We start from the raw sequence: 22,531 nt of genomic DNA, 5'->3' as shown, positions 1-22,531 counted from the left end.
CTGCTTAGACCTGATATCGTCCGCGTTCAAGCAAAACAAAAACAAAAACACTGAAGTCATAACTAATGAGCCTAGTGACATTATATTATAGAACTAAAACAAATTACAACCATTTAGCAAGATAGAAAGATACAAACTGCAGGATACTACCCCGTATGCTGCCAGCTACAGAAACAAAGAGCTGCAGCTGTTGTGTTTTCCAGCACAACCATCTCAGATGGATAAACAGAAAGTTGGTTGGAAGAGAAAGTAAAACGAACAGGACTGAATGAGACAGAAACAGGGAGTGCATGGAAATTTCACTAAGAGTACATGCCTTTTTACTAAGAGATTTATTTTGGCTTCAAGGCTTCTCCACAGGGAAAATGCCATTTCAGACAGCTTACTTTAGGTAAATTTGTATAGCAGTGCACAAGGAATATAATATCCAATACACTTCGAATGACTGTTCATTTGTTTTAGCTCAAATAAATTAAATAAGTAATTGGCATTATAAAAGCCACTCTTGGTGGGATTATAAACAATAACATACCATTTTGGTCTTGGGTGTGCATGTATAGTCTATAGTCCTTTTTGTGTATAATGACAGGGTTTTGGCAAGTGGGCGTCGAGCAGAAGAGTTTGCCCATTCATTTGTCAACATATGTGCATTTCATAGTTTTGTTATTTTAACTTGAGCTAAGTTATGCTACATGAGCCTGCAGGTTAGAAGAGTTGACTGACAGCTTATTGTTAGCCCTGACAGCTGTGATGGCTGACAGGCATCCACAAAGTTTCAGCAGCAAGTTTTCTGAGAGGACATGGAAAGGACACAAGAAGTAAGACAAAAATATTATTATAATAATAAAGAGGCAGCATGGTGGTATAGTGGTTAGCGCTGTTGCCTCACAGCAAGAAGGTTCTGGGTTCAAGCCCTGTGGCCAACGGGGGCCTTTCTGTGTGGAGTTTGCATGTTCTCCCTGTGTCTGCTTGGGTTTCCTTCGGGTGCTCCGGTTTCCCCCACAGTCTAAAGACACGCAGGTTAGGTTAATTGGTGGCTCTAAATTGACCGTAGGTGTGAATTTAAGTGTGAATGGTTGGTTGTCTCTATGTGTCAGCCCTGAGATGATCTGGCGACTTGTCCAGGGTGTACCCTGCCTCTCGCCCATAGTCAGCTGGGACAGGCTCCAGCTTGCCTACAACCCTGCACAGGATAAGCAGTTACGGATAATAATAAATGATTGCTAGTATAGACATGATACATTTTCACACATAAAAGGAAATGAAGACAGAAGCTAAAAGGCATTATTGCTGGAGCTGACCATGTGCATGACAATAAAATACCTCAAAACCAATCCAAAAGAATTTTATTTCAAAAGGTCTCCAACAAAAATTTTCACTGAAGAAAATTTCTACTGCAAAATCAAATACATATAAAATCAATTTTTAGTATTTCTTATGTTCTTTAAATGCTTATTTTCAAAAATATGACCAGTATCAAAAGATGTACATACAAAGTACAAATTGTTTACAAAATCCTTCCTCCCACATTACTTCTAACTTTTGTTCTTTATTGTGTGTTCATTAAGCAGACTTAAAATATTCAAGTTCTCTGTTCATAAGGCATATTTAGCTTCAAATGTTGCAAAATATTGAAAACTATTCAAAAATCATTTACATGATGGATAAAAACATCAATATTCAATAAAATATTTCAAATTCAGTCCTGATAATTGCTATAAAGTTCATCATACATTAAGAAGTAATGTATTACAGTATTACAGAACAAAGCCTCATTCACATTTTCCAAGAAATGCCTTGATACATTAAAATGAGTATTGACTTGTGTTGAATACTGAATGATCAATAATCATCTGAGAAAACATTTTAACATGGGGTGTTGAACTCAACTCCACCCTCATCACTATACTTTTTGGAGCTAAAAAGGACTCTTTGGTGGTGTTCCCTCAGAGAGGAAGTGAGCTTGGAGTAGAAATAGAGTAGAGTCTTAACCTTGTTTTAATCTAAGCTCAATCTGATACCATTTCCTGCTAGTGGTGAGTGTAAAAGACTGTGGTCTTTGTTTTGGCATGAAGTGCTGCTGTGGTTACAGTACCAGTGCATATTAACTTCCCTTGACATCCTTGCATCACAGATAAGAATACCTCATTTTATACTTTTTTTTAAATATTTCTCTCAAAATCAATGATAGCAGAATAAGATGTGATGCGTAATGAGAAAATGTAATTTTGTAGTTCAGGGCTAGTTCTGGTCAATAATTACTATTAAGCCATTTTTGTTTACTTTTTTAATCTTCTCACATATTGGCATGAGTTTGACAGCTGATACAAGCATGTACTTGTGAAGACCAGAGCAAAATTTGTTTGTTGCTTGACAGCTCTCATCACCAGTTTCTTTGTAGCCAGCCAGAGACGTACTCATACACTAGCAGCATGACAGCACCTCCTGCACACATGACATGAAAATTAATCAGCAAAACACAATATTAATTCTGGTTTATATCTTTTTTTTTTTAAGATTACCTGGTCCAAGTCTCAAGATCTTGGGTATCAGTCCTTTGTATAATGCAAGGTATCTATAAGAACAAAAATAAGAGGCAATGCCTGTCAGTATTCTGCTTTAGAAATAAAAAAAAGGGAAATAATAAAAAAAAATCATAACACATCAATCCATGTGATCTAGTACAATGGCTGATCGAATTTTCAATAAAACCTTTAAACACATTTAATTTAAGCATTACAAAAAACCCCAAAACTGAGTACCAAGAATATGGTGTTTCCAATTTAGTATGTATACATCAATGCACTGTTACAATTTTGAACACCAGTACTAGAAGATGGACTATGCACGCCCCCCTCGGTGCTTAAGCAAATATAGAGCCCTAAAATCTGGCCATGTTGTGTCCCTGCCCCTAATGTGTTCAAGCTGATCTTTGGCTCGGGGTCGCCACTCTCCGTGTCCCAGCCTCTGTCCCCAGCCTCTGCTGGCGTTAATAAGGCTCGAGCCACTTCCTCCCTGCCCTGCTGTCTGATTAAACTGACCTGTTGAGCGCCGTGCACCTCGTTAGGATCCGCTTAACGACGTCTCCCATAGGGACCACTAATTAGCTAGGACTGTGTTGTGTTAGAGGGTTGGACAAAATAGGGTAGAGGGGGTACCCTCTCAGCACCCCAAAGCTCAAATGGCTACACTGAGTGGCCCAGTCTCACACACAGAAAATCTCACTCTCTCTCTCACACACACACACACACACACACACACACAACCCCACCTTAACCCAGGCCCCGACTGATCTAATAAGAAGCAGTCTGCCAGTCTCCATGAGCAAAGTAAAAGGAGCAAATCATGACCCTGAAGGCTCATAAAAGCAACGAATTCACTCGCAAGCTTGTCAACCAAAAGAGACTCTGCATGTCCTACAGCAACGATACTCAGGATCACAGACAAACAAAATCACCGCAAATTCATGACTACAATCTTCACTATAACAAACTTAGCAGCATATCAATGTGTATAAACTGTATGTTAGTATTACATGAGAAAACGATCGATGAAAACATAAATCACCTCAGTATTCATGAAACAGAAAAGCAAATATCTAACAAAATGTGAATGTGAACGTTGGCCCTAGATACAGCTAGGGGTTGTTAATAGAGAAATACCCGTATCTCACATGCCCTTTATATTTGGAGTACAAACAAAAGTTGCTTTTTGCTGCTTCGTTAACTTGTAGTGATGCTCACAGTAAGGTCAGATGCAAGAAGCTGAAAAATGAAGACCCAGTAGGGTAAAAATATTGAAAAATCCTAACCCACACAATAACAACAGATACTTCAGGTTATTTGTTTATTTATGGTTTCATGTATGCGTAAATTGGTCGAGAGTTTTTGTCCATTTTTAATGTCCCATTTTGATAGCAGAAAGTAGAGCTCACCCTTCTTCACGGTATACCAGAGCCATGGTCTGGAAACAGCTTCTGTACTTTATCTCCCCTGGGACTGGCTGGGGACCCTGGATACGGCTCTTAGCCACGTCGAAGGGGATGTTCACACAGGATGCGATGGTTCCTGACAGCAAACCGATAGTAAACTTTCTCATAAACTCCAGACGAGGATCCTTTGAGAGAGAAATGAAGGAGGAGATCCAAATTTAATGCAGAAGAGCAAGATATTTTATGACCCAGAGCATAAAAGATCAGTTTCATTTCAGTATGTGGTTCTGAACATTCGTGGCAGGGAATTCTGGAGCAATTGCAGGTTTGTTAACATATTGTTTTGGAAATCTGAACATGATTCCAATGTTTGCGTTGAAAATGAGATTTCAGAGCTGAATTTCACAAACATAAACCAGGCATATAGAACACAAAACAGCTGCCCACTAAAGAATGCAGTGGTTTGTCATTCTATATTTCTGAACTTGACTTAATCATCTTTTAAAACAAAAAAAAACAACACCCCCCCCGCAAATGTGGAGTCAGTGAAGAGTGGAAAATGTGTCACTGAGGGGCATCCCTCATGGCTATAGAAACTCAACTGAAGGAGTGGAAGAGCAGTAAAGAGAGAGAGAGTAATGAAGGAAGGAGAAAGGAAAAAGGGGGGGGATCGTGGATATGATTGCAAAGCTGGCATGAAAGATCGGATCATTTTATGGTAGCATGCGGCAGATTAGAGTTTCCTAAGAACACTGTGGCTTTCCTATTGGCTGATGCACATCACATGATACAGGGCGAGCTTTGGCGATAGGATTTATAAACAGGGTTCATGCAGGCAGACTGGGCAGGCATATGGGGACAATTTGGGTAATTGGGCTGTGACTCGGCATCAGAGTATTACAGTACCAAAAAAAGGCCAGACCCACGCAGCTCTGACAGCTAATTGGCCAGGATATTTTTACAAATGACAGCAGCCTTGCTGGGTCCGGCCTTTCTCAAAGCAGCGGACACCCTGAGTGACGAGCTGAATCAACAGCTAATCCAAAAGTCTGCAGCAGGGGGAGGAGGACAGTTCTGAAAAAGCACTACCAGCAATGGACCCTACTACTACACAACCATCATACCATTCAGCCATTCCAGCATTCCTCATTTCAATCACACGGGACCACGGTTCTTGCGGGATGCCCCCTACCACCAAATTCAGTATTAATTGGATCAGGAGCTTTCACTGCCGCATTACTGTAAAAATAGCACTGAGTACACATGGTCATGATCACTTGTGGCCAGAAACCACCAGAGGAGATGAATCACCGATTAATCTCGATCAGGCTACATGAATCTTAATGTCTATAGAATGACTCAAACTGAAACCTCAAAGCCCTTCAAGTTCAGCTTTCCTCAACAATTTTGCTCATCTGTTTGGCTCTGAGGGAGCAGTAAATATTGGGTTCAGGCCTCATCAGACAGGCAGCTTTTTAGACAATGACATTCCGAGTCCAAATCTACAAGAGGATATAAAATGCTCTGCACGTCTTACATTGTAACTCTCCAATACTAAAACAATACCACTGCCTGCTTCCAATTAGTTAATTGGAGTTAACCGAATGCTCCAGTATATACATGTGGAGCATATGGCTCCGTTTCAATTTAACAATATTAACTTTTGTTTAGGAGTAGAACACTGCCGGATGTGTAATGTGAACCTTTGAGGATGTGACAGAGAACAAACATAGAAAGGATTAGTACGGTTGATCTTAGCAGCTCTTTTCTTCTACTTCCCTGTAACTTCCCCTTCTCCTTACAAACCCACACAGATTACTAATTTAGTACAATCTACAGTGTAAAATTACCACGAGTTGGCCTAGTGGTTAGCGTGTCTGCCTCTCGATCGGGAGTTCTACTCACGGTCGGGTCATACCAAAGACCATCATAAAAATGGTACCTACTGCCATCTGGCAAGGCACGCTGCAATACAGATGTGAATGGGAAGTCAAACTCTCGCGGTTACCAGAGGACTAGCCCCTCACTGTAACTCTAGCTATGTAATAGGCGAGAGGCCGAGGGCTACGGAAACGGAGATCGGCGCTGCCCTATGCGCCACATGGCATGGGAAGGGACTTTGACTTGACTTGAATGACAGTGTAAAATTCACTTTGCATCATTATTACAGTTCTTGCTCTTTAGGTGTCATTAAAGGAACAGTCCACCGTATTTCCATAATGAAATATGCTCTTATCTGAATTGAGACGAGCTGCTCCGTACCTCTCCGAGCTTTGCGCGACCTCCCAGTCAGTCAGACGCAGTCAGATGCGCTGTCACTCCTGTTAGCAATGTAGCTAGGCTCAGTATGGCCAACGGTATTTTTTGGGGCTGTAGTTAGATGCGACCAAACTCTTCCGCGTTTTTCCTGTTCACATAGGTTTATATGACCAGTGATATGAAACAAGTTCAGTTACACAAATTGAAACGTAGCGATTTTCTATGCTATGGAAAGTCCGCACTATAATGACAGGCGTACTAACACCTTCTGCGCGCTTTGGCAGCGCACTGATACGGAGCTCAGATATCAATGCGCTGCCGAAGCGCGCAGAAGGTGTTAGTACGCCTGTCATTATAGTGCGGACTTTCCATAGCATAGAAAATCGCTACGTTTCAATTTGTGTAACTGAACTTGTTTCATATCACTGGTCATATAAACCTATGTAAACAGGAAAAACGCGGAAGAGTTTGGTCGCATCTAACTACAGCCCCAAAAAATACCGTTGGTCATGCTGAGCCTAGCTACATTGCTAACAGGAGTGACAGCGCGTCTGACTGCGTCTGACTGACTGGGAGGTCGCGCAAAGCTCGGATAGGTACGGAGCAGCTCGTCTCAATTCAGATAAGAGCATATTTCATTATGGAAATACAATGGACTGTTCCTTTAAGACAACTACACATCTTTATGAGGTCAATGAATTACATCCATCACCCCCAAGGTTACATTTTTTACCTGGCTGGCAGGAAGCAGGTTTTTAACATTGAAGTAGAAGCCAAAGTAGATCATGTTGAAGATGCCATGGCGTCCCAGTGTTGAGGTCAGACCCTTATTTAGCCCACGTAGACCAAAGCCATCTGAATTAATAATCATTTGAGCCTGGGCAAATGTGGATGGTTGCTGGATGAGAAAACAGGCAAAGGAACAGAAGAAGCTTACCATTAAAAGTACACTATGACATCAGTCTCAAAACACTATTGTCACTATTGTCTCTTACCACTTTGAAGGAATCTCTGTTGGCCTGAAGGCTCACTTTCACTACCTCAAATGGATTAACCACCAGCGCTTCTGTTAAACCCGAGCCAAGCCCAGCTATGGAGAAAGCCTGACGTAGACAGAGAAAGATGTAAGTAGCCAAAAGAGCCATCATAAAGACCATGTTTACGTCATATACAAACACTCAGCATATTTTGGATGATCAGTCAATGCTTTAGATATGAATGTCTGACCAACACTGTAATGAATTGTGAACAATGCAACAGTGATATTAAGCTTGCTACAAATGCATTTGTTCCGATGGATGGCTTGACTTTAACCTCCTAACTGAATGAAACTGCTTCCATAAATGAATTCATTTATACAGAGAAGAATAGGGACACAGACAGAAGACAAAGATGAATGAATTGCCTCAGACAAATTGACAGAAACAAAGATTAATTTGTCCATATGCAGAAATAAAAGCTTCACTTGAATGGCTTGAATGAATCCGAATTAAAAAAAAAATTCCTCTTAAAGATCCCATAGACTTTTTTTTTTTTAATGAATGGATAGCGTGTTTATTTGTTCAACTAGTCCACACACACTAAACTGGCATCTAGATCTTATGCATAGTAACAGAGGAAACTATTGAAATTTATAATATAGTTCACGTCAACATACATATACGCATGTTAGATACCCAAATTAGATGCCACTGTTTTTACAAAATGTCAGCAGATCTCGATATATAAATGCTGTATGTGTATGTATATTTGTGTACTCGGGTAAGTACTAGTGGAATGAGAAGATGTCAGGGCTGAGTACGCGTCTCATTACTCTCGCTCAGTATCTATCCCCCATCACACCACGCTGGACCATCATCTCAAACAAGCCTCAGCCATGTTTACACAGCTAGCCGTCCACTCTTTCATTTGTTATTTGTATTTTTACTGCATACGTCCTCATCCATCAAGCTGAGCTGTTTCAGCTGCACTGAACAGGAAGAGGGGGCTCTGCCACACTACTCACACATGCCCCTTAATAAATTCAGTCCATTGCTAATGATCCCACCTATCCTGATTGTGCCAGATATTTCACAGTGTATACCAGATCTTCCAGCTGCCTAGGTAGGTACAGCATGACATGTTCAGGGAGGATGGAAGAAGGCTGAGTTAGGGCTGTAATGGATGGGCCAGATAAATATTTCTATACTATGGCTGTACAAACAAATTCTAGATGGGAAATGTACAGATATATAGAGAGAGGGAGAGCGCACATGTGCGTGTGTGCACGGGTATGTGTGCGTGCGTGTGTCAAAGCTTACTGAAGCAGCTCATCTACTGGGCTGCAGGTAACCAAGTGCTGTCACAGTTATGAATCATCCATCATACACTTCACTTGGCTAACATACAAGTCTTGCTTTCTGCCAGCAGATTTAGGAATGCTGGAGGTGATACCAGGCTTGTAGTCATTTATTACTCTGAGCACTGAACTTACTCAGGCAATATATCAACTGATAATTGTACATTGTCTCTTTGTGTTTCTGTCTCTCTGTACTCTTTGTGTTTCTCACTCGACCAACTTTAACACATCCTGCACAGATTTCTAAAGCATGAAAGAAATAAAATTGCACTATGATCACTGGTGTCTGTGTGTTTATGCATATAGTATGTATGCATGTACTGCGCATATGAAATGACTTACCAGGCCCGGAGATATGGAAGTGTAACTTAGCAGGTTCTTGTATTGCTCAAAGGTGAAAAACTATAGCATAGACAGGACAAAGATGGAGATGAACATACACACATGTATTTACCAACTTACATGCATGTGTGCAAATACTAATATGTGCACACGCACGCACGCGCGCGAGAGAGAGAGAGAGAGAGATATGCAAGTCATGCCACCACCTTGAGTAAACACAGCTCACACAGACCATGAAGATCATAACAGCAACATGCTCTCACGTGCCCACACAGCATTAATGAGATGTTCAGCTATGAGAAGTGATCACTGTCAAATTGTAAAAATGATATCAGAGCAAAACTAATTTGAACAAGTCAAAAATATGTTCTTTAAAAACAAAACCAATACAGCAAAGGATCTAACAAATGGAATATGCGCACGCACACACACACACACTCTCTCTCTCTCTCTCTCTCTCGCAAAAGTATTCATCCCCTCTTTGTGTTCTGTTGTGTCACATCACAAGCTGGAATTAAAATAGATTTTTGGGGGGTTAGGACCATTTGATTTACACAACATGCCTACCACTTTAAAGGTGAAAATTGTTTTATTGTGACACAAACAATAATGAAGATGAAAAAACAGAAATTTGGAGTGTGCATAGGTATTCACCCACCCCAAAGTCAATACTTTGTAGAGCCACCTTTTGCTGCAATTACAGCTGCAAGTCTCTTGGGGTATGTCTCTATTAGCTTAGAACATCTAGCCACTGGGATTTTTATCCATTCCTCAAGGCAAAACTACTCCAACTCCTTCAAGTTAGACGGGTTGTGTTGGTGTGCAGCAATCTTCAAGTTATGCCACAGATTCTCAATTGGATTGAGGTCTGGGCTTTGATTAGGCCAATCCAAGACATTTAAATGTTTCCCTTTAAACCACTCCAGTGTAGCTTTAGCAGTATGTTTAGAGTCATTGTCCAGCTGGAATGTGAACTTTCGTCCCAGTCTCAAACCTCTGGCTGACTCAAACAGATTTTCCTCCAGAATTGCCCTGTATTTAGTGCCATCCATCTTTCCTTCAGTCCTGACCAGCTTTCCTGTCCCTGCAGATGAAAAACATCCCCACAGCATGATGTTGCCACCACCATGCTTCACTGTAAGAATGGTGTTCTCAGGGTGTTGCGTTTGCGCCACACATGGCACTTCCCATGATGGCCAAAAAGATCAATTTTAGTCTCATTTGACCAGAGAATCTTCTTCCATGTGTTTGGGGAGTCTGACACATGCTGTTGGGCAAACGCCAAATTTGTTTTCTTAAGCAATGACTTTTTTCTGGCCACTCTTCCCTAAAGCCCCACTCTGTAGAGTGTACAGTTTAAAGTGGTCCTATAGACAGATACTCCCATCTCCACTGTGGATCTTTGCAGCTCCCTCAGTGTTATCTTTGGTGTCTTTGTTGCATCTCTGATTAATGCCCTCCTTGCCTGGTCTGTGAGTTTTGGTGGGCGGCCTTCTCTTGTCAGGTTTGTAGTGGTGCCGTATTCTTTCCATTTTGCTATAATGGATTTAATGGTGCTCTCTGGGATATTCAAAGTTTGGGATTTTTTTTTTTTATAACCCAACCCTGATCTATACTTCTTCACAACTTTGTCTCTGACCTGTTTGGAGTGCTCCTTGGTTCTCATGTTGCTTGCTTAGTAGTGTTGCAGAGTCAGGGTCCTTCCAGAACAGGTTGATTTATATAGACATCATGTGACAGATCATGTGACACTTTTGCACACAGGTGGATCTGAATCAACGAATTATGTGACTTATGAAGTGAATTGGTTGGACCAGCTCTTATTTCGGGGTTTCATACGAAAGGGGATAAATACCTATGCACACTCCAGATGTCTGTTTTTTCATTTTAATTATTGTCACAATAAAACAACAATTTGCATCTTTAAAGTAGTAGGCATGTTGTGTAAATCAAATGGTGCTAAACCCCCCCCCCCCCAAAAAAAAAAAAAAAAATCCATTTTAATTCCAGTTTGTAATGCAACAAAACAGGACAAACACCAAGGGGGATGAATACTTTTGCAAGGCACTGTGTGTGTATGTATATAAAATTGATTAAGGTAATAAACTAGTTTTAACAAGTAATCCAATAATCTCATACTAAGAAACAGTAGTTACCCAAATAGGATCAGAAAAGAAAGAAAGAATGCATTTTACAAATGTGCAATTTTCGTGTACAACATTCAAACACACTCCAGTGTTTACACAGAATGGTACATCAAACAAAAATCATCCAGTGAGCAGCAGTTCTGCTGGCAGAAATACCTTGTTGATGAGAGAGGTCAGAAGAAAATGGATAGACTAGTTAAGCTCATAAGAAGGCTATGGTAACCCAAATAACCACTCTTTACCTTCATGGTGAACAACCATAAAAAAGCAACTCCGAATACACATCACATGTGAAACCTTGAGGTAGATGAGCTGCAACAGCAGAAGAGCATATTATTTCCAATCCTATAGGCTAAGAGCAGGTTTCAGTGGCTACAGGCTTGCTTAGACTGGATAGGTGAAGATTAGAGAAAGACCAGACAATGTTTTTCCAATCTTAACTTGTCCTGCTTCAGTGAACCTGTGCCTGCTGTAGCCAGTCCTTTAGAGAACGTTGTGCGTGAACATCATAGGAGATCAGCAATTTCTAAAATATTCAAACCAAACCATCTGACACCATCTACTATGGCAAGTCAATGAAATCACATTTCAGCTGAAGCTGGTGACCCCTATCTGTATGATTTGATGCATTATGCTGCTGCCACATGATTGACTGTTCAGATAATTGTATGAATAGACAAGGGTACTGTCCCTATTAAAGTCAGTGTATATGGTAATATACTAATTTTTGTATGCAATCGGTTACAGCTAACCTTCTGATCCCTCTCCACCAGCTTCCAGAGGCCTTTCCAGTGTGCCCTGGCATGAGGCTATAGCTCATTCCTTGGTTGACAACCAGACTGCAGGAGCAAAAGGCCCCATCCTGGCTACCCCCATACCCTAGAAGTTTTACACTGTGTACCAGCTGTGCATGGGCACCCACACTCAAGCACTTTCTCTCTCTCCACTTGGACTAAACCCTTCCATCCCAGGCCTTCAAGTCACACTGGCCCTGGGATAACCAAGATGCTGGGACTATCAATTTTTTAGCTTGGCCCCGGTATAACTGAAAGTATGACCTGGGACGATCAGATGGCATGGAAGTCAATATTGAAGGTTCATAGCAAATATACAGAGCGTGAGGATAAACAGAGGAAGAAGGCTTGTGTTTAACCCTGCATGTTTTGGGTGAAATTCTACTAACTGGGTGCAAGGACGACACACCCGGGTCTACTGTAGGTTCGTGTGTTTGTTGTGTATATTATTAGTCTGTTTTGTCAGATGGTTGTTACCTTAACTGCCCTCTTTGGCGACTCGGCTAGAATTGGTGGCAGGATTCCCTTGTAAAAACCATACACTCTGTAAACAGAAGACAAGTCATTAACATTCAAACACCAGTATGATGAACACACACAAAGTTTTCATTTAACTGAATTCAGGACAGAGAGTGAAGCTGATCAAGGAAATGTGCACAACTATCTAAACATTTTACAAATAGTGCTTAAAGATCTGTGAACACCTGTTAACCATTCAATCCTAATACATGTTTACATAATTCAGGAGTCATCAAAATGGTAGGTACTTCCACAGAAAATGTGCACTGCTGGCCAGATGTTCCTAGAATGAATGGAGGACGCCACTGTTCATGTACAATTAATCCATTTCAACCCAAACCCTACAATGGTAAAATTACATGACATTAAAGCTCATGCCAACAAACACCTTGAATTGTCAGTACACAGTAATCGTGAGAAACAGACTGGCAATCATTCCACTGGCTGCCAACAGTATCCTGGTAGTCAGCTTCATTGCGCCATTTCTATGGAAAACCACCCCTATCATGACTGGCACACACTGCTGATTATCTTCACAGAGCTTCAACTGTTCTTGTCTGTTTGTTTCAAAGCACTTGTTTCCTGCCTGGAAACAGGTTCAGCTGGTCTATAAACTTCAACCAGCAAAAACTGCTCTGTAAAGTGGAAATAGTGAATATAAAAAGCTTAGCACTGCAATAGGTGAAATAGTTGCTGCCTCATCTCTAAAAACTTCAGCTCAGTTTCATTTCCAAACGTGCTTAACCAAAATAACAACATACCTCATAAAAAGAATGACCTCTGATAAGTATGTTAATTATTGGGGCTAATACAAACCTGCAACAGGCCTTATCTGTATTCGACAGTACAACAAGGTTATTAACAGCTGAGATAGCTTAACGTAGAAAAACTAATTAATAAATGAACACTAATTGTTAGAATAACATTCACTGATGAGGTTACACTGCTTGGAGTACATTTTAAAATAAATCCTAACTATTAGAAATCTCTGAACATACTTTATCATGTGTAAAAGTACAAGCATCTTACCCTGCAACTGCCCACATTTTTACAGGTAGTTAATATGAATATTCATCATAAGGAATTTAATTTACAGTCTCAGTAAACACGCTACTGCTGAAAGATTGTAATCAACACCAGAGGAAACAGCAATGCTCTCCAGTAATCTAAATATTCTCACTTTCATTATTCTCAAGTAGACTGATAGGCAGACCCTGTTTAGACAGCACATATATACATTTTTGCAGTTGAAACCTGACTCTGTTTTCTTAATCTTAATGTCAGGACAAGTCTGAGCACGGGAAACTCCTTTCTCTCTCTATCTGCAACACCACCACTGAGGGCATGGAGAAATGTTCGTGTTTAGTAAGATTCCCAGATATAATGTGAGAGAGGGCAAGTACTGTAAACTGCAAGTCGAACGATTTTGAACACCTGGAGTTTATCATGTTTTGTTTCAATCACTAATTATTAATGACTGCCACAGACTAAACAAAATGATACAGAATAGCAATTCATGAAGGAAGATTAAATCTTAGTGGAGTATATTAACTGCTCACTCTCAGATCCTAATAAGACTCGAAACGAGTGCTTTATTAAAGGCAGACGCACTTGCAGTGTAAACCTGTTAAGCTTATAGATAAGAGACTCATGGTGCTAATATTAACTATAAAACATACGTATGTGTTGTGCTACAAGTGCCTAATTAGAGTAGTTGACTGATTCAAGTAGAAAACTTTGCCGTTTTCCTATTAAATTAGATCTAGATTGTTCCAGTAAAAGAAAGTAATTTCTAACATCTCTGAAATTTCTAATATCTCTGAATTAAAGCCACTTAATAAACAACATTTCTCAAATCATTTCTCAAATTCACTGGTTAGATTTTCATTTAGGGCGGCATGGTGGTGTAGTGGTTAGCGCTGTCGCCTCACAGCAAGAAGGTTCCGGGTTCGAGCCCCGTGGCCGGCAAGGGCCTTTCTGTGTGGAGTTTGCATGTTCTCCCCGTGTCCGCGTGGGTTTCCTCCGGGTGCTCCGGTTTCCCCCACAGTCCAAAGACATGCAGGTTAGGTTAACTGGTGACTCTAAATTGACCGTAGGTGTGAATGTGAGTGTGAATGGTTGTCTGTGTCTATGTGTCAGCCCTGTGATGACCTGGCGACTTGTCCAGGGTGTACCCCGCCTTTCGCCCGTAGTCAGCTGGGATAGGCTCCAGCTTGCCTGCGACCCTGTAGAACAGGATAAAGTGGCTACAGATAATGAGATGAGATTTTCATTTAAGCAAACAAGATTTTATATGTACACTTCAAAGTAATAAAATTTTTCATGCTAATAAATACTGTACAGTATATGTAATACAAATGTATGCTCTTTGCGTTAAAAAAAACAACAACAAAGCCTACATTCTATGTAAAAGAGATTGAGACAATGACAACCTAATGCCAGAACTAACTGTAGATTTTCCAGGAGAAGCCAAAATAGCCTCATGGTATGCTCAAGTTCATCGGAACTTAATTGTCAAGGCTCTACATGTCAGGTAGGTTGTGCTGAGAATGTAAAAATGAAAGAGAAACATAGTGAGCAGGAAGGGTTTTTGAGTAGCAGATCATTCACATGTTGATACTGAACACACATTTGTGGACAGAGAAGACAGTGTAACATGACTTCTGAGTGTGAAACCCACCACACAACTGTATTGTGAAAACATGACCCAGTCGTGGTCAACAGAGATGTTCTTGGCTGATTGCTTTTGGGTGTAAATATTGTTGCTTCTGCAAACAAAGATGGCTTGATTCCCTCAAGTTTTACCACAACCCATCTCGCAAGCCTATTTCTCCCTCTGACAAACAAATAACTCATTCACTGGGACGTAATGTATCGCTTTTCTGCAAGTTTATGAATAGGATGGCAACGGAAAGCCGGCTGCACTGACAGAAGTGAACTTTCGCGAGTGTGGGAGCGCACAGTCAGAAAGGAAGACCCTTCTCCGATGCATGCAAACACACTTTCCGGGAGTGGTTAGTCTGAGAAATCATCAGGTGGTGAGATAAAGCTCAGATTTGTAACACACACACTCAAGACCATATTTGACTGAGCCTGGTTTGAATGCTGATTTGACTCTAAATGTAAAGCACACGCAAGGTCTCCACTAGGCCTTCGTAAACAAATCCATTCCCATTTAGGATCTGTGTGGGTCCAGCTGCCGGTGTTTGTATAGGTGTGATTTGTCTTTGATTTCCATAAACCCATTTTGTCCCATTCAACACAGAGCCACATAACTCATCATAACAAAAAGGGAGGAAGGAAACAACGCATTAACCAAATTGGATAATGAGCCATATGTTTGATTCCAGTCTAGGTTTGGATATGGACTTCAAGTAACTAGTAGATATTTCTTTTTAGTATCTCTCAAATACACATGATCCTATGCATGCTGCAGCCCAGGTGCCCTGATACTCGATCATCAGCCTGCATGCTTCATCTGCAAACATTGCTATTTACTAAAGGAAGCTATAACCTTGTCCCTGGCTAAGAATAACACAGAATCATCAATCATGAAACAGCAAGAAGAGACACAAACATGTAATATTATACCTGCCAAATACAGGCAAAATAAAAACAAATAAGAGTGAATTGTGGCAAGTAAATGCTTGTACCTTTATCACCACCTGCACATTTTTTTTTGACAACTAGTTGTTCCAGACTACCTTATTTAAGACTTTCTGTTTAGCTATGGAGAGATCATGATCAATTACACATAAACTCACATCTGCCTTCAGCCACACTAAATCACAAATTATGGCCAAATTAATCAGAACCGTGCCTTGGGCACTGGCAACTAGTTTGACATCTTGACACATTCAGTTACAACTGTCCTGCCAATCAACAAATGCAACATGGATTGTGAAATAACTGTGCACAATTTACTAATGTTCAGTACATAATACAATCCCAATTCCAAAAACGTTGGGGCACTGTAAAACAATTAAAAACAGAATGTAAAGATTTGCAAATCATGGAAACCCTATATTTCATTGAAAATAGTACAAAGACAACATATCAAATGTTGAAACAAATTTTATTGTTTTTTGAAAAATATATGCTCATTTTGGAATTGACGTCAGCAACACGTTTCAAAAAAAGTTGGGACAGGGCAACAAAAGACTGAAAGATTTGTGTAATGCTAAAAAAAACCAACCAACCAAACAAACAAACAAACAAAAAAACAACCTAATTTGGTTAATTGGCAACAGGTCAGTAACATGATTGGGTATAAAAAGAGCATCCCAGAGAGGCGGAGTCTCTCAGAAGTAAAGATGGGGAGGGGTTCACCAAAAACTGCATGGGCAAACAGTGCAACAATTTAAGAATAATGTTCCTCAATGTAAAATTGCAAAGAATTTGTGGATCACATCATCTGTGGCCCATAATATCATTAAAAGATTCAGAGAATCTTGAGAAATCTCTGTATGCAAGAGACAAGGCTGAAAACTGACACTGGGTGCCTGTGATCTTTAGGTCCTCAGGAGACACTGCATTAAAAGCAGACACGTGTCTGAAGTGGAAATCACTGTATGGGCTCAGGAACACTTCAGAAAACCATCGTCTGTGAAAACAGTTCATTACTGCATCCACAAATGCAAGTTAAAACCAGATATAAACAATATCCAGAAACACCATCACCTTCTCTGGGCCTGAGCTCTTTTATGATGGATTGAGGTGCAGTGGAAAATTATCCCAAGGTCTGATGAATCAAAAGTAGAAATTCGTTTTAGAAATCATGGACACTATGTCCTCCAGGCTAAAGAGGAGAAGGACCATCCGACTTGTTATCAGTGGACAGTTCAAAAGCCAGCATCTGTGTTGGTATGAAGGTGCATTAGTGCACATGACATGGGTAGCTTGTACATCTGGGAAGGCATAATTAATGCTGAATGATATATACACGTTTCAGAGCAATATGCTGCCATCCAGACAAAATCTTTTTCAGGGAAGGCCTTCCTTCTTTCACCAAGACAATGCCAAACTGCCTTCTGCACATATTTAAACTGCATGGCTCCGTAGTAAAAGAGTCCAGGTGTTAAACTGGCCTGCCTGCAGTCCAGACCTGTCTCCCATTTAAAACATTTGGTGCATTATGAAGTGCAAAATGCAACAAAGGAGGCCCCGAACTGTTGAGCAACTGAAACTGTATATCAGGCAAGAATGGGACAACATTTCACTTTCAAAATTACAGTAACTGGTCTCCTCAGTTCCCAAACATTTACAGAGTGTTGTTAAAAGTAGAGATGATGCAACACAGTGGTAAACATGCCCCGTTCCAACTTTTTTTGAAACGTGTTGCTGACAAATTCAAAATGAGAATATATTTTTCAAAAAAAGCAATGAAATTTCTCAGTTTCAACATTTGATATGTTGTCTTTGTGCTATTTTCAATTAAATATAGGGTTTCCATGATGTACAAATTATTGTTTTTATTATTGTTTTTATTTACAATTTACACAGCATCCCAACTTTTTTGAAATTGGGGTTGTATATTTCTACATTAGTACTGTTCCTATCTGACGTGTTGCACATGCTAGAACATGGAATCATGTTCTCTTTAAAGCTGTGATCTCATCCTCAGTTGAATCCCTTGCTTTTAGATAATTGCCTGTTTACACTTGATTTTAAAATGCATCTTAGGCAATCAGATCCCAAATGGACAGCGCTAAATACTAGTGTAAATGACCATCAAGACGCATTGGGATCTGATCATTCAAACTACTTGCTGGGATGGTCTGGTACACATTTGACCACATATCTTTTATAGTGTAAATGCTAATGTGTCATGTGTCCCCAAAAAGGATGCAACAGGAAAATGCAGGACATGGTGGTTGCTTTGCACGCTACTGTTCAAAAAAATGGAGAACTGCACTGATGTACATGGTTGGAGTGCAAGAAAATAATGATAGTATTATTATTTTCTGTGCACGGGGCATTTTGACCTTCGAGCAGAAGTGATGTAACGCGTAACAAACTCTGAACACAAGTGGTCAGCTGGATACCTTGAAAACACACGATACGCATAAGTGTAAACGATGATGTGTCTCGGCTGTCCACTTGCAATCCAAGCCGATCTGATCATCCATGATGCAATTTTAAAACCAAGTGTAAACAGGGCCAGAGAGGTTTAATATTTCTATCAAAATAGAACCTAAGCAAATATGTGAGAAGGTTATTTCTAGTAATAATTCTACAATAACGGATCCCTCCACCATTGGTGTAAATTATCACTAAACTGTCTTGCCCTGTGGATATGATAATACTTTCTACTGGGCTGTAATTCCACAACACGAATATACTAGGGGTGATAATTGGAGTTGAGGAAAGAAGAGCTGGTGTCTGCAGGGGAGGCGTGTGCTGATTGCACTGCTGACAGCTCCACAGAGAGTGAGAATGGCATGCAATATTTGTGAGCTGGTGAAGGATTTCACAGCAGTCACTCCCCATGAACTTTTGCTGTTTCACTGTCACCTGTGGCCACACACACACACACACACACACACACACACACACACACACACACACCTTACAACAGATTAGTTGTATAAAACTGTCAGCGCTACAAAACACACCATAGACAAAAAGGCAAGCACTATTCCAAATCTCCAATAAAACAGGATCTGGCTGTTTGCTTGTGTCGGCTTGAGAATGTGGGTACTATATATCATAACCCCCAATTCTCCATTCCATCATATGTCTATTTCTGGTTCTCTTAACTGAAACATTTTCTCACAACACTACAGTCTCTAGTAACAACAACAACATCATCATGAAGAAGAAGACCATCATGAAGATTTACAGGCGGTGTAGAGGAAGTATACACAACGTTAATCGTGAGAATGAATTTAAAAATTAATTGCCTTCAACCATTTAGGTTTTAAAATTGATTGCTTTGAGTACACAGACCTATAAAGATTCACATGCTTCCTTAACTTGTTCTTTGTTCCACTTACCTAAACCCATCCACCAAGTTAAGTTTAAAGAACTAATTAGGTCAATTTTGAAATGCTCTTTTGGTTATAAAGCTATGTTTGAAATAAAACAGCTCACACACACTCGGTAACCACTTTATCTTAAATGCAATTTATTTGAAGTAATCCACCTTTGGGTATGGAGAGAACATGTGAAACTCCACACCTGATACCAAGATCTAACCCAGGACCCTGAGCTGTAAGGTGGCAACACTACTTACTGCATTAATAACATGTCTCTTATTTTATTTTATTTAAGGTTTAAAGGTAACTGTTCTCACCTTTCAGTCATGATAGTCACTTATCCAGACCTCGACATTTGAAGGGATTTTATGAAACCGGTCCTTTACTAATTTGAACTGAATACCTTTGGCTTCTATTGTTCAATATCTGCTAACTAACTGAATTGAAGTTAAGTGACCAAATACAAGGGCGGCACAGTGGTGTAGTGGTTAGCACCGTCGCCTCACAGCAAGAAGGTTCTGGATTTGAGCCCAGTGGCCGGCGAGGGCCTTTCTGTGTGGAGTTTGCATGTTCTCCCCGTGTCTGTGTGGGTTTCCTCCAGGTGCTCCGGTTTCCCCCCACAGTCCAAAGACATGCAGGTTAGGCTAACTGGTAGCTCTAAATTGACCGTAGGTGTGAACGTGAATGGTTGTTTGTCTCTGTGTGTCAGCCCTGTGATGACCTGGCGACTTGTCCAGGCTGTACCCCGCCTCTCACCCATAGTCAGCTGGGATAGGCTCCAGCTTGCCCGCAACCCTGCACAGGATAAGCGGCTACAGATAATGGATGGATGACCAAATATACCAACAAGGAATTTTTGTATGAGATGTTGAGGAGAAATTTGAAAGAAGGTTTGGTGTGTCATTTTAAACTAATATTACTTGAGTAATAAAAGTTGAGCCACATGTGTCAATCACATTTTCAATCAGAGTTCTTCAAACTAAGATCAGTTACTGAGCTCTCATAACTTAAACTTCAGATAACACATTTGACATTTAAAGGAGAACTGAAGGCAAAATTTTTCATTATCAAAATTCTATTTATCTCATTTTATTAAATATAGGATAGGATTTTTAATAGCTATTTTGTCACTGCTATAGCAAGTTATGAGTGTTTGAAATACACTATGGAATATATCAGTCCATATGTCAAAGCAATGGCCATAAACAAGATTCGTTGAGACCTGTGTGAGACATCGCAGGACGGAAATAAAATGTACAGCGGAAATCAAAGTGACCGACATCTGCCAACATTTCAAATGCTGATGTAATCAAGCTGGAAGTTTTGTTTGTTTTGATAGCAATCAGGAAAATTTGAAAAAAAGTAGGCAGTAATTGTCATTTAAACTCGTTTTTGTGCAATATTTCGTTTGGAAAACAGCTTTCAAAATGGCGGCACTGACACCTGGCTGACACTTCACGTTTCGAAGTCTCATACAAGTCTCATGAAGATCGTGCGGGTAAGTGACGCCTGCCGTGGACCAAACAAACTAAATTCAACATGGCTACAAACCGAATAGGCCGATAAGAATAATATTTAATTGCAATTAGTTGCCAATATGAGTCACAATATAGGGTTACTAAAACCGAAAACATGATTGAATAACACGTTAATTAAGAAATAAAGCAAGTTTAAAAATGACTTCAGTTCTACTTTAAACTTAGTTGAGTGGTGATTACTTATTTCATTTAGTCATTTCCACTGCTAGGTTTTACAGTGCAGAAGGAGAGAGAGAGATGAGGAAAATATCTCCATTTACCTAACCACATGAAAGATATTGTCCGTAAAGTCATCTGGCACATAGTAACCAGTTGTGCATCCAATGAAAAACAAAATAATGACTTCATTTTCTAGCCATGAATACATAGTACATACGTATATTCCAATACCAGGAAGGATTAGTGCATGAAAGATTCAAACTCTCAAATATCTCAACAACTGCAGATACAGTGGTGCTTGAAAGTTTGTGAACCCTTTAGAATTTTCTATATTTCTGAATTAATATGACCTAAAACATCATCAGATTTTCACACAAGTCCTAAAAGTAGATAAAGAGAACCCAGTTAAACAAATGAGACAAAAATATTATACTTGGTCATTTATTTATTGAGGAAAATGATCCAATATTACATATCTGTGAGTGGCAAAAGTATGTGAACCTCTAGGAATAGCAGTTAATTTGAAGGTGAAATTAGAGTCAGGTGTTTTCAATCAATGGGATGACAATCAGGTGTGAGTGGGCACCCTGTTTTATTTAAAGAACAGGGATCTATCAAAGTCTGATCTTCACAACACATGTCTGTGGAAGTGTATCATGGTACAAACAAAGGAGATTACTGAGGACCTCAGAAAAAGCGTTGTTGACGCTCATCAGGCGGGAAAAGGTTACAAAACCATCTCTAAAGAGTTTGGACTCCACCAATCCACAGTCAGACAGATTGTGTACAAATGGAGGAAATTCAAGACCATTGTTACCCTCCCCAGGAGTGGTCAACCAACAAAGATCACTCCAAGAGCAAGGCATGTAATAGTCGGCGAGATCACAAAGGACCCCAGGGTAACTTCTAAACAACTGAGGCCCTGTCCACACGGCAACGGATTCAGGTGACTCCGATACAATTGCTTATCGTTTAGGCCTGGCGTCCACACGGCACCGGCGTTTTGGGTGCCCAAAACGCAATCTTTTTGAGAACGGGTTCCAGAGTGGAAAGATCTGGCAACGTTGCCGTTGTGAAGTCGTCTGGATGAGTAGAACGGATTTGTTTATGATGACGTCACAACCACATGACTGTGAGTGCTTCATGCCGGGTAGAAGTGTAACGAACTCGATGCGAGTTGTCAACAAATCCTATAACTTGGTTCATGAAACGCGCTTACAAAATATTTTCACTGTGAATATTTATTGTGTAATGGTGCAAAATGAGAGAGAGAGAGACTCTGCCCTTAGGGCAGAGTCAATCCCGCCAGCAAAAATAGGGAAAAAAAGGAGCGATCTCACCTCTTCAGATGTTGGTTTAAGTCCGACAATACATTCCTCAAAAAGGGCGTAGAAGAGCAAATTAATCCATCAACGTGTAGGATTCAATTTATTCCGGACCATTAAAGACGCCGCCTTCCGCGTAGAATCATACGTCATCCTCGCCGCCATATTGGATAGGTCAAAGCGGAGAATAAAGATTCATGTG

The 22,531-nt window shown here is 40.3% G+C and overlaps 1 protein-coding gene across 6 annotated transcripts in view; it reads right to left on the bottom strand.

Moving 5' to 3' along the window:
• Positions 1–1,329: 1,329 nt before the first annotated feature.
• slc25a21 (solute carrier family 25 member 21) overlaps positions 1,330–22,531 on the bottom strand; it is a 167,116-nt gene continuing 145,914 nt past the window's right edge. For all 6 annotated transcript variants that reach the window (XM_060934166.1, XM_060934163.1, XM_060934168.1 and 3 more), the window contains 7 exons: positions 12,289–12,355; positions 8,871–8,930; positions 7,186–7,293; positions 6,924–7,088; positions 3,935–4,116; positions 2,523–2,575; positions 1,330–2,445 (listed from right to left, as the gene is read on the bottom strand). In XM_060934166.1, coding sequence (XP_060790149.1) covers positions 2,384–2,445; positions 2,523–2,575; positions 3,935–4,116; positions 6,924–7,088; positions 7,186–7,293; positions 8,871–8,930; positions 12,289–12,355 — 697 coding nt within the window. In that variant the 3' untranslated portion in view covers positions 1,330–2,383. The remainder of the gene's footprint in view (positions 2,446–2,522; positions 2,576–3,934; positions 4,117–6,923; positions 7,089–7,185; positions 7,294–8,870; positions 8,931–12,288; positions 12,356–22,531) is intronic.

This window comes from Neoarius graeffei, chromosome 11, assembly GCF_027579695.1.
Source record: "Neoarius graeffei isolate fNeoGra1 chromosome 11, fNeoGra1.pri, whole genome shotgun sequence".
Classification (NCBI taxonomy): Eukaryota; Metazoa; Chordata; class Actinopteri; order Siluriformes; family Ariidae; genus Neoarius; species Neoarius graeffei.
This window is presented reverse-complemented; position numbering and strand designations above follow the sequence as displayed.